Genomic DNA, 13,444 nt, shown 5'->3' with positions numbered 1-13,444 from the left:
TTATGTTTTTGAGTTTGTTTAATCCTGTGTTCCACTGAGCTGTCTAGTCTTGTGTTACTTTTAATCAATAGTTAATTTTTACACAAGAATTTTAATAACCAATTATATCAAATAACAGTCTGCTGTTAGCCAATTAAAATTAGCATTATCTACATTCCTTTGTACAAAGTTTAAGATATGAACCTACCTTGATGCTATGTAACTAATCTCAATTATCTTCAGTAATGTTAAAAAATATTACACTATTTAGCATAAATTCTACTTACCTCAGAAAGAGCACTCATTTCAATTGCAGTTATCAAGTTATTGTTCATGAGTGCTTCTATTTCTATAAGCTTCTTATTCTGAAATAAGGAAAGACTTTTTTAATTACTTAAAATTTTGAGTTTACTTTATTTTTATGAATACCATCAGTTGAAAAGACTTAAAAAATACTGAGATCACATTGAGCTAAAAAGGTGTTACACTGTATAGTTCAAATAGACACAGACACATACATACAGACACACACATATATTTTGAATGCTTTTGAGCTATCAACTATAAAGTTTCCTTTTTTTTGGCCATACTACATGGAATGTGGGATCTTAATTTTCTGACCAGGGATCGAACTCACACCCCCTGCATTGGAAGTGTGGCGTCTTAACCAATGGACCACCAGGGAAGTCCCTTCTTACATTTTTCAATCTTCTCATAATATATCATGTGGCAAGTGACCACAGGCTGTCAGTCATAGGAATTTCAACTCCAATAAGCATAGTAAGTCATCTTTCCATTTTCCATTAATTTCTACTCACTATGGAGTTAAGAGTTACAGTTGTAACCTAGTTGAGCACTGGCTCTTACTGCCCTATCTGTGGACAGAGTTGGAATTCGGAAGAAAAAACAATGACTACAATCTTCATTCTACTGATACTTGGCTTGTAGCCAGTGGAAAGTTGCCATTGAGGGAACACACTCAAGAGAACTTCCCTCCTTTCAATTCACTGGAGAAAACATGCCAATATTTTTCTTTTTCCTTTTTTTAATTTTTAAAAATTTACTTATTTTTAACTGAAGGATAATTACTTTATATATTGCATTGATCCAATCTTCTTAAAATATATTAATGTATCAAGTTTTGCTTATGATAAGCAATCAAATGTTGATCAAGGTATTACACTAGTTTGCAGAGCAGCAAGTACACATTCAGAATGTAGATTCAAGACACCTATTTCATTACCCATTAACAATTTGTCCATTAACATAGCACAATCTTTCAATAATTTTTTTACACTAATTACAGATTAAAAACACATTTTTGGAGCTTCTATAATAATACAGTTTCAGAATTCAAACACAATATAGTTTCCATACCAAATTATTTAGCTTTAGACGAAGAAACGTGTTCTCAAAATTCAGTTTATCCACTTCTTTTTGCAACAGCATCTTTTCAGTTGTAATTCTGCGAGAATTCTCTCTCTCTCTACTAAGAGCCAAAGCTAATGCCCTGTTGTTATGCTTTAAAGAAATTTTGAAAATAGAAGAATTGTCTGTAAAAAAAAAATTGTAAGAGTTAATACTGAACATCTTAATGCATTTTCATATTTCTTAATGAAACTATTTTGAACAAAACTGATTTCACTTTGTAAATTTTAGCTGAAGGTACAGAGAATGACAACACAGATGCAGTTTTGAAAATAAATGTACCCAGAGTTTGGAACTGAAGAAATAAAAGCTAGATACAAGATGAATAAAAGTTGAGAGAAATGCAGAATGTTTGTGAATAGAGTCAGGAGTAACAGGACTCTAGTACAGACACAGTGCTGTGTGTGCTGTGCTTAGCTGTGCAGTTGTGTCCGACTCTTTTTGACCCCATGGACTGTAGCTCACCAGGCTCCTCTGTCCATGAGGATTCTCCAGGAAAGAATACTGGAGTAGGTGGCTATGCCCTTCTGTAGGGAATCTTCCCAACCCATATATCGAACCCAGGTCTCCCGCATTGCAGACAGATCCTTTACTGACTGAGCCACCAGGGAAGCCCAAGACTCCTGGAGTGGGTAGTCTATCCCATCTCCAGGGGAACTTCCCAATCCAGGAATTGAACCGGGGTCTCCTGCATTGCAGGCGGATTCTTTACCAGCTGAGTTACCAGGGAAGCCCATAGACACAGTATTCCAGCATTCCAGATAATTAGATCAGTCACAAAAACTAAATCTTGTTACTTGTTCCTCTACCTTCCTTCCTTTGACGAGGAGGTAGGACAGAGAAGCTGTAACTAAAGATGTCCCAGAGAAATTAGGGGATCTGTGAAATTAGGCCTATCTGTGAAAATTTTAGAGTCAGTTTCTATGGCTCCAGAACTGAACACACTAACGCTCCCAAAGTCCATTTTTCAAAACCTCTAGTGAAAGGGAGCATACTTACTGTAATGTTGGACAGATTATCTAAATCCTGTGGGACCTTCTAGCTCCACCCCAAATACCCTCTTATTTCTATGCATCTATTGCAACCTGTACTTGATCCCTTCTCTTTACAAGCGCTATGTAAATATAATTTAATTTAGAATGCTTTCCTGTTTTTAGCAAAGAAATTTAATTGTGAATTCCTTAGTAAAGCTCACCTTACACATAGTGTTCCCTTAGTACACCTAAAGCATAATTATATTTTCACAATTTTGATTTACATGCCACTATTCTCACACAGTAAAGCATCTGTCTGCAATGCAGGAGACCCGGGTTTGATCCCTGGGTTGGGAAGGTCCCCTGGAGAAGGAAATGGCACCCCACTCCAGTATTCTTGCCTGGAAAATCCCGTGGACGGCAGAGCCTGGTAGGCTACCGTTAGGACATGACTGAGCAACTTCACTTTCACTTTCATTCAATAACATATCTCACTAATGACAACCACCTTTGACATATCAAAGGGCGATAAGACTAGAACCAGTTCAGGACTTGTAGAAGCTAAAGGATAATAACATTTTGCTGTTACATTCCTCAAACTCAGTGTATTCCTTCATAACAGTGGGTGTGCAGTGGTCCTGTCAAAGAGAACAGGAAACTGCCAGTACAGAAAGTGGGTTGATACAAAGGATGGTCCTAGAGACCTTGGAAGGATCAAAACTATGAGTTAAAGATACTCAGGAGGCTTGGCTATTTCACAAGGCACAATTACCTCCTACATGTGCTACAGCAGCAGGAATCCTCCCCCAATTAGGCTAAAATGAAGATGAATCATTGAGATAATTTTCTGAAGTAATGCAAATTTATCTGGGGGAACCTTCCTCACCTTCTTTTTTTGCCTTCCAACATCTTAGCTCCAGAATCCATGAAACCCCATCTCCAAAGTGCTCAGTGCCCTCATGATGAGCTTTGGTTATATAAAATCACCCACTATAGCACACTATATAGTCCAGCCACCCCTAGATTACCCAGCATCCAAATGCTACAACATATCAGGACAATCCATCACTTTTCTCAAGTTCTTTTTCAGAACTGTCACTTTGGTATTTTCTTTGCAGTGTAGGAGGTAACTGCCTTGGGCCACCCATCCCCCAGCCTCACTGCTGAAAATTCAGCTGTCATGACTGATAGTAAATCATCATAAGCACCCCCAAATAAAAGGAGTTGAAAGAGACAGGAAGGATTGAATAGAGAAGGTATCATTTAATACAATAGTCATTTTCTATATTTGATAAAGTACCAAATACTATATCAATTCTCCAGAAAAAATTAAAAATATGAGCATACTTTAAGACAAATGACACTTACTTATTATTTTTGTTTTTATTTTTGAAGCAAGAGAAACATTTAACTTAGTAGTCTTTGAAATTCTTCTGTCTTTCACATGTTTCTTAATTCCTGAGGTAAAAAGTGAACTGGTTTCCATTGCTGGGTACTCCATCACTCAAGTAAAAAAAGAAAGAAAGCAGAAAATTATAGTATTAATTAATAAAGGGAAAAAGAGCAACTGATAAATACACTCTAAGAAGTAAATTATGACTTAAATAATATGCTTTGTACATAAAGTGAAAGTGAAAGTGAAGTCGCTCAGTTGTGTCCGACTCTTTGTGACCCCATGGACTGTAGCCTACTACACTCCTCCGACCAGGCAAGTATTGGATTTTCCAGGCAAGAGTACTGGAGTGGGTTGCCATGCATAAGTGTTTGCAGAACCCTTCATATAAAATCTGAAAGTATGAATGTAATCAAAAATGGTTTAAAAGTAGAATCCTAAAAAGGTAAATGACTTTTTTTTTTCACTCAAACCTATATCATTATGTCTGCCTGCCAGGAGCTAAGATAAGCACTGGATACAGAAAACAGGATCAGGCTGCATAGGAATGCAGAGTTATAGAACGTGGGCACAGACTACACTGTGATGCAAAATAAGAAGTGTAAACTTGGAGTTATGAACAGAAGAGATATACCTAAACCTATGGGGACTGTTCCCACTTCATCCTCAGATATGCATTCCATTTTCTGCAGCCTTTACAACAAAACTCCTTTAAAAAAAAAAAAAAAAGTATCTATAGTCAGTTTCCAATCTTCTTGTAACTCTACTTCATTCAGGCTTTTACTCTATTCCAACAAAATGACATTTGTCAAGGTTTCTCATGACCTTCATACTGCTAACCTAATGTTCAGTTCTCAATCCTCACCTAATTTAACAGCAGCATTAAATGTGGTTAATTTATCCTTCCTCCTCAAAAATGATATCTTGTTGGCTACCAGAACACCACAAACTCCTGTTATTTTTTTCCCTCTAGCTAACTAGCTGCTTCTTCTTAGTCTCTTGATGGAATTCCAGTTGAGCTCTTTCAAATCCTGAAAGATGATGCTGTGAAAGTGCTGCACTCAATATGCCAGCAAATTTGGAAAACTCAGCAGTGGCCACAGGACTGGAAAAGGTCAGTTTTCATTCCAATCCCAAACAAAGGCAATGCCAAAGAATGCTCAAACTACCGCACAATTGCACTCATCTTACAGGCCAGTAAAGTAATGCTCAAAATTCTCCAAGCCAGGCTACAGCAATACATGAACTGTGAATTTCCAGATGTTGAAGCTGGTTTTAGAAAAGGCAGAGGAACCAGAGATCAAATTGCCAACATCCGCTGGATCATGGAAAAAGCAAGAGAGTTCCAGAAAAACATCTATTTCTGCTTTATTGACTATGCCAAAGCCTTTGACTGTGTGGATCATAATAAACTGTGGAAAATTCTGAAAGAGATGGGAATACCAGACCACTTGACCTGCCTCTTGAGAAATCTGTATGCAGGTCAGGAAGCAACAGTTAGAACTGGACATGGAACAACAGACTGGTTCCTAATAGGAAAAGGAGTACATCAAGGCTGTATATTGTCACCCTGCTTATTTAACTTATATGCAGAGTACATAATGAGAAATGCTGGGCTGGAAGAAACACAAGCTGGAATCAAGATTGCCGGGAGAAATATCAATAACCTCAGACATGCAGATGACACCACCCTCATGGCAGAAAGTGAAGAGGAACTAAAAAGCCTCTTGATGAAAGTGAAAGTGGAGAGTGAAAAAGTTGGCTTAAAGCTCAACATTCAGAAAAAGAAGATCATGGCATCTGGTCCCATCACTTCATGGGAAATAGATGGAGAAACAGTGGAAACAGTGTCAGACTTTACTTTTTTGGGCTCCAAAATCACTGCAGATGGTGACTGCAGCCATGAAATTAAAAGACGTTTACTCCTTGGAAGAAAAGTTATGACCAACCTAGATAGCATATTCAAAAGCAGAGACATTACTTTGCCAACAAAGGTCCGTCTAGTCAAGGCTATGGTTTTTCCTGTGGTCATGTGTGGATGTGAGTTGGACTGTGAAGAAAGCTGAGCACTGAAGAATTGATGCTTTTGAACCGTGGTGTTGGAGAAGACTCTTGAGAGTCCCTTGGACTGCAAGGACATCCAACCAGTCCATTCTGAAGGAGATCAGCCCTGGGATTTCTTTGGAAGGAATAATGCTGAAGCTGAAACTCCAGTACTTTGGCCACCTCATGTGAAGAGTTGACTCATTGGAAGAGACTCTGATGCTGGGAGGGATTGGGGGCAGGAGGAGAAGGCGACGACAGAGGATGAGATGGCTGGATGGCATCACTGACTCGATGGACGTGAGTCTCAGTGAACTCCAGGAGTTGGTGATGGACAGGGAGGCCTGGCGTGCTGCGATTCATGGGGTCGCAAAGAGTGGGACACAACTGAGCGACTGAACTGAACTGAACTGAAGCTATAATAGGTTCTCTTCTTGGATTTCTTTACCTACTCTCACTCTTCCAGTGAATTCATAGTCATGGTTTAAAATACCACCTAGATGTCAAGAACTTCAAAATTTATGTCCTCTGTCTGGAACTCTTTCCTAAACTTCCCTGGATTCATACCATTATCTACTCTACAACTCCACTTGGATAACTAAAACAGCATATCAAACTTGGCCTGCCCAAGCCTGCTCCACTCAGAGCCTTCCCCATTTCAACTCTGTCCTTCCAGTTGCTTTGGTCAAAAATCCCCCACATCCCAATCTACCTTCACAATTCATTTAGACTCTGACTACTTTTAAGTATCTCCACTGCTATCAACCTAGACTCAGGCACTAACATGTCTCACCTGAATTATTTCAATAGCTTCTTTCCAACCCTACTTCTACTCCTGCCCTCACTACAGTTTATTAATCTATAGAATCTAAAACTCTCCACCATCTACTCTTCTTCCCATTTCTATAATTTAAACTCCTCTTTTTCTCCCCCTTGTCCATTCTTCTCAAGCCACAGTGGCCACCAATATCTAACTGCTACTAGTATATGTCTGGTATTCTTCAGCTTCAGGTCTTCTGTACTGAAGTACCCATTCTAGGGAGACTTACCATACGGAGACTGAGGTACAGTCATTCCTTGGTACCTGAAGGGTACTTGTTCCAGGACCCCACAGATACCAAAATCCATAATGCTCAAGTTCCTTATATAAAATGGCATAATATTTACATATGACCTACATTAATCCTTCTGTATAGTTTATATTATCTTTATATTACTTATAATACTAATACACTGTAAATAGTAGTAAATGCTATGTAAATAGTTGCTCCTTTGCCCTTGGACGTGGAGTATCTCCTCAAAGTCACTCCAGCACCAGTGCAGCTGCCGCTCCAGCGCCGCTCCACATCCAAGGGCAAAGGAGAAGCCCCAGCAAGATGGCAGGAGGGGTGAAATTGCATTTAGAATCAAACCCCATACCCGCCAGAGGGCTCAAACCTTGTGTACACCAGGACCCAGAGACCCCACAGAGACTGAGACAGAACTGTGTTTGAGTGTCTCCTGCAGAGGTATGGGTCAGCAGTGGACTGCTGCTGGGGCAGGGGCTCTGGGTGCAGCCGACCTGGGTATGGCATAAGCCCTCTTGGAGGAGGTCACCATTAACCCCACCATAGAGCCAATAGAACTTACATAGGACTGGGGAAACAGACTCTTGGAGAGCACAAACAACCCTGTGCATACCAGGACCCAGGAGAAAGGGGCAGTGACCCCACAGGAGACTGACCCAGACTTGCCCATGAGTGTCCAGGAGTCTCCAGCAGAGGTGTAGGTCAATGGTGGCCTGCTGCAGGGTCGGGGGCACTGAGTACAGCAGTGACTGCATGGGACCTTTTGAAGGAGGTCACCATTATCTTCATTACCTCCACCATAGTTTGGCCTCAGGTCAAATAAGAGGTAGGGAACACAGCCCAGTCCCTCAATTGAAAACTGGATTAAAGATTTACTGAGCATGGCCCCACAACATTAGAACAAGACCTAGTTTCCCCATCAGTCAGTCACTCCCATCAGAAAGCTGCCATAAGCCTTTCATCCTTCTTCATCAGAGGGCAGACAGAATGAAAACCATAATCACAGAAAACTAAACAATCTGATCACATGGACCACAGCCTTGTCTAACTCAATGAAACTGTGAGCCGTGCCATGTAGGGCCACCCAAGATGGATGGGTCATGGTGGAGAGATCTGATAAAACGTGGTCCACTGGAGAAAGCAATGGCAAACCACTTCAGTATTCTTGCCTTGAGAACCCCATGAACTGTATAAAAAGGCAAAAAAATAGGACACTGAAAGATGAATTCCCCAGGTCAGTAGGTGCCCAATATGCTACTGGAGATCAGTGGAGAAATAATACCAGAAAGAATGAAGAGACAGAACCAAAGCAAAAACAACACCCAGTTGTGGATGTGACTGGAGATGGAAGTAAAGTCCAATGCTGTAAAGAGCAATATTGTATAGGAACCTGGAATGTTAGGTCCAAGAATCAAGGCAAATTGGAAGTGGTCAAACAGGAGATGGCAGGAGTGAACATTGACATTTTAGGAGTCAGTGAACTAAAATGGACTGGAATGGGTGAATTTAACTCAGATGACCATTATATCTACCACTGTGGGCAAGAATCCCTTAGAAGAAATGGAGTAGCCCTCATACCCTCATAGTCAACAAAACAGTATGAAATGCAGTCCTTGGATGCAATCTCAAAAATGACAGAATGATCTCTGTTCATTTCCAAGGCAAACCATTAAAAATCACAGTAATCCAAGTTTATGCACCAACCAGTAATGCTGAAGAAGCTGAAGTTGAACGATTCTGTGATGACCTACAAGATCTTCTAGAACTAACTCCCAAAAAAGATGTCCTCTTCATTATAGGGGACTAGAATGCAAGTAGAAAGTCAAGAGATACCTGGAGTAATAGGCAAATTTGGCCTTGGAGTACAGAATGAAGCAGGGCAAAGGCTAATAGAGTTTTACCAAGAGAACGCACTGGTCATAGCAAACACCCTCTTCCAACAACACAAGAGAAGACTCAACACATGGACATCACCAGATGGTCAACACTGAAATCAGACTGATTATATTTGCAGCCAAAGACGAAGAAGCTCTATACAGTCAGCAAAAACAAGACTGGGAGCTGAATGTGGCTCAGTTCATGAACTCCTTATTGCCAAATTCAGAATTAAATTGAAGAAAGAAGGGAAAACCACTAGACCATTCAGGTATGACCTAAATCAAATCCCTTACGATTATACAGTGGAAGTGACAAATCAATTTAAGGGATTAGATCTGACAGACAGAATGCGTGAAGAACTATGGACAGAGGTTCATGATATTGTACAGGAGGCAGTGATTGAGACCATCCCCAAGAAAAAGAAATGAAAAAGGCAAAATGGTTGTCTGAGGAGGTCTTACAAATAGCCGAGAAAAGAAGAGAAGTGAAAGGCAAAGGAGAAAAGGAAAGATATGCCCATCTGAATGCAGAGTTCCAAAGAAAAGCAAGGAGAGATAAGAAAGCCTTCCTCAGTGACCAAAGCAAATAAATAGAGGAAAACAATAGAATGGGAAAGCCTAGGGGTCTCTTCAAGAAAATTAGAGATACCAAGGGAACATTTCATGCAAAGTTGGGCACAATAAAGGACAAAAATGGTATGGGCCTAACGGAAGCAGACGATACTAAGAAGAGGTGACAAGAGTACACAGAAGAATTATACAAAAAAAGATCTTTATGACCCAGATAATCACGATGGTGTGATCACTCACCTAGAGCCAGACATCCTGGAGCATGAAGTCAAGTGGGCCTTAGGAAGTGTCACTATGAACAAAGCTAGTCAAAGTGATGGAATTCCAGCTGAGCTATTTCAAATCCTAAAAGATGATGCTGTGAAAGTGCTGCACTCAATATGCCAGCAAATTTGGAAAACTCAGCAGTGGCCACTGGACTGGAAAAGGTTCAGTTTTCATTCCAATCCCAAAGAAAGGCAATGCCAAAGAATGCTCAAACTACAGCACAATTGCATTCATCTCACAGGCTAGCAAAGTAATGCTCACAATTCTCCAAGCCAGGCTTCAACAGTACTTCATCCGAGAACTTCCAGATGTTCAATCAAGCTGGATTTAGAAAAGGCAGAGGAACCAGAGATCAAAATGCCAATATCTGTTGGATCATCAAAAAAGCAAGAGAGTTCCAGAAAAACATCTTATTTCTGCTTTATTGACCACACCAAAGCCTTTGACTGTGTGGATCACAACAGACTATGGAAAATTCTTAAAGAGATGGGAATACCAGACCACCTTACCTGCCTCCTGAGAAATGTGTGTGCAGGTCAAGAAGCAACATTTAGAACCAGACATGGAACAATAGACTGGTTCCAGACTGGGAAAGGAGTACGTCAAGGCTGTATATTGTCACCCTCCTTATTTAACTTATATGCAGAGTACATCATGAGAAATGCTGGGCTGGATGAAACACAGAATGGAATCAAGATTGTCAGGAGAAATAGCAATAACCTCAGCTATGCAGATAACACCCTTCTTATGGCAGAAAGTGAAGAACTAAAGAGCCTCTTGACAAAAGTGAAAGAGGAGAGTGAAAAAGTTAGTTTAAAACTCAACATTTAAAAAACTAAGATCATGCATCCAGTCGCATCACTTCATGGCAAATAGATGGGGAAACAATGGAAACAGTGACAAACTATTTTTGGGCTCCAAAATCACTGCAGGTGGTGACTGCAGCCATGAAATTAAAAGACGCTTTCTCCTTGGAAGAAAAGCTATGACCAACCTAGATAGCATATTAAAAAGCAGAGACATTACTTTGCTGACAAAGGTCCGTCCAGTCAAAGCTATGGTTTTTCCAGTAGTCATGTATGGATGTGAGAGTTGGACTATTAAAGAAAGCTGAGCGCCAAAGAATTAATGCTTTTGAACTGTGGTGTTGGAGAAGTCCCTTGGACTGCAAGGCGATCAAACCAGTCAATCCTAAAGGAAATCAGTCCTTAATATTCATTGGAAGGACTGATGCTGAAGCTGAAGATTCAATACTTTGGCCTCCTGATGCAAAGAACTGACTCCTTGGAAAAGACCCTGATGCTGGGAAAGATTGAGGGCAGGAGGAGAAGGGGACAACAGAGGATGAGATGGTTGGATGGCATCACTGACTAGACAGACATGAGTTTGAGCAAGCTCTGGGAATTGGTAATGGATAGTGAAGCCTGGTGTGCTGCACTCCATGGGGTCACAAAGAATCGGACACCACTGAACGACTGAACTGAACTGAAATAGTTGATCAGCAATTGGCAAAATCAAACTTTGCTTTTAGGAACTTTCTGGAATTTTCCCCAATTTTTTCTTCACTGATTCAGTTGGTTGAATGAGCAGATTCAGAACCAAGATGGATCACCGACTGTATTATAAAATAGTGGTTAGACGGTTTCCAGTTCTGACATTTAGTGCCCCAGTTCTAATATTTCATTGCTATGTGATTCTAGCATCTCCAAGTCTCAATTTCCAGACTTAGACAATTATTTAAAAAATATAAATAAGGGCATCTCACTGTAAGCACTTAATGAGCCAATGCGTATACAGTGCCTAGCACTGGACATAGCACAAAGCTCTCACCAACATTACCTATGTATTACTACTCTGGCTAGCATCTCGGCTATCTTTAACGCAGAGCTACTCGGTTCCACACCCAATTCTCATGAGTTGAATTCCTCATGTAGAAAAATCACAGTCCATACTGCCTAGCGAAATCCTACCTGTACGTCAAGACCCTACCGAGTTCAAGTTCTAAGCTCTTCCCAGTCTTCTACTACCCCTTCGCCTTCAGTCAGCCTCCCTTCTACACGAGCGCTCCAAAGGAGAGGGTCCTCCGAGATCCCGGGTAAGCAGTCTCTTAACAGTCATTCAGCCTATTTACTGAGAGCTCACAGTGAACCAGATATTGTTCTAAAAGCAGTAGTCAAAAAGACAGAAATCTCTTCCTGCCAAGAACTGGCCTGGCGGCTCGCCTCCTCACAGAACAGAGCGCTCAAACTCCCAGGACAAGAGGCAGCGACTCAGATACGACCCAGCGCCATTGCCAAGAAGCCCCTCGGAGACCAAGCTGAAATCGCGGATCCGGAGACCGGAGTGGGCGGGGCCGTGGGCGGCTAGGCTGACCAGAGACCTCGGACGGCAGCGCACAGTGGTTCGGCTCGGGAAAGGCATGGATACCGCCAGACGAGGGGACCCACACCAAATGTCATAGGTCACTGACTTACCGCTTTTTCAGGGTCGGGGGAACCAGCACCCAGCTCCGGGAGCCCTGCGTTCGCGGCCAGAGCTTGGGTTTAAACTCTGTAACCGTTAGCGTTCCCCGCACCAGCCAATCAGGTCCTGAGAAGGAGGCGCAAAGCAACTTGGTTACCAGGAAGTGGGACGTGAAAGGGTGGGACCTCGCCGTGAGCGACGGAAGGGGTCGTGGCCAGGCAAGCCAGGGCCCACCCAGCCTGAGTGCAAAGGGCTTCCTTAGACTTTGAGCTGGTACTGTTCGCTGTCTCCTAATGCGTTTAAGAAAAAGGAAACTCCCCTTTGACAAAACTAGGTTTTTCAATCAGATGTTTAAAAGGCTTGGCAGCCACCTGAAGCCTGTTGGAAAGTTTTCGTTGTTTCTGACGCTACTGTAAAACTGCCTGCCCACATTTTACCAGTTCTGCATCTTTGCAGTATGACGCCAGCAGGGTTATTTAGTTTCCACTTAAAAGCCCTCTCCATTTTTTCTTTTAACTTTTCGAGGGGAATGCGGCAAAGAAATTTGAAATGCTGGATCTCGTTAAAACTTAGTTCTTATGCTAATGGTTTGTTTTAGCTAAATATACAAGAATGGCATTTTCCGTTACTCACAACGACACAGAAATATGTATTATAAACTTTATGTTCCAGGTTAATTAGCTTAGTTTCCTTTCACAAGTGACTTTCATAATCTGGAAAAACTATACAGAGAATAAAACTTTCTCTTTGTATTGTATTAGTTTGGAAATGAAAATAGTTGGTTAAATCTAGGTGTTACTAGTTAATTATACAGTGATATAGTCAACCTTATAGCCATGTCAATATTTTGTTCATTTGGAAACATTTGAGACTCACAACTTTTCATTTTACTTTATAGAATCTAGATAAATGATGCAAACAATGGTTTTGAATTAGATCTTTAGTATATTTCAAGATCAGTCTCCAAAGATATCTAGCTGAGTCTTTTGTAAGCAGAAAAGTATTTACTGATTGGCCACCTGCTAAAATTACAGTGTATACTATAGTAAAAACTCAAATAATAGTGGTTTAAAATGAAATTGATTATAGAAATCTCTGCATATCTAGAGTTTAACTAGCACTATGTCTTGTGTACTCAGCTTGACACATTCAAGTCAGTTCAATTCAGTCCCTCAGTCATGTCCGACTCTTTGTGACTCAATGGACTACAGCATGCCAGGCTTCCTTGTCCATCACCAACTCCCAGAACTTGCTCAAATTCACACCATCCAACCATCTCATCCTCTGTTCTCTTCTCTCCTGCCTTCAATCTTTCCCAGCATTAGGGTCTAAATGAGTCAGATCTTCTCATTAGGTGGCCAAAGAATTGAAGCTTCAGCATCA

General features: G+C 41.0%; 1 protein-coding gene across 3 annotated transcripts in view; it reads right to left on the bottom strand.

The window, feature by feature from the left end:
- Window positions 1-12,197, bottom strand: part of SGO2 (shugoshin 2) — a 28,823-nt gene extending 16,626 nt beyond the window's left edge. Inside the window, exons 1-4 of one of the 3 annotated variants that reach the window (XM_027564054.1) lie at window positions 12,073-12,197; window positions 3,750-3,884; window positions 1,357-1,532; window positions 267-344 (exon numbers count right to left, since the gene is read on the bottom strand). In XM_027564054.1, the coding sequence (XP_027419855.1) occupies window positions 267-344; window positions 1,357-1,532; window positions 3,750-3,882 (387 nt within the window). In that variant the 5' untranslated portion in view covers window positions 3,883-3,884; window positions 12,073-12,197. The other 2 variants (XM_027564046.1, XM_027564052.1) reach the window with 2 other exon arrangements.
- Between the last annotated feature and the right edge of the window lie 1,247 nt (window positions 12,198-13,444).

This window comes from Bos indicus x Bos taurus, chromosome 2 (assembly GCF_003369695.1).
Source record: "Bos indicus x Bos taurus breed Angus x Brahman F1 hybrid chromosome 2, Bos_hybrid_MaternalHap_v2.0, whole genome shotgun sequence".
NCBI classification, from domain to species: Eukaryota; Metazoa; Chordata; class Mammalia; order Artiodactyla; family Bovidae; genus Bos; species Bos indicus x Bos taurus.
Note: the sequence above shows the minus strand (reverse complement) of the source record. Positions and strands in the feature narration are given on the sequence as shown.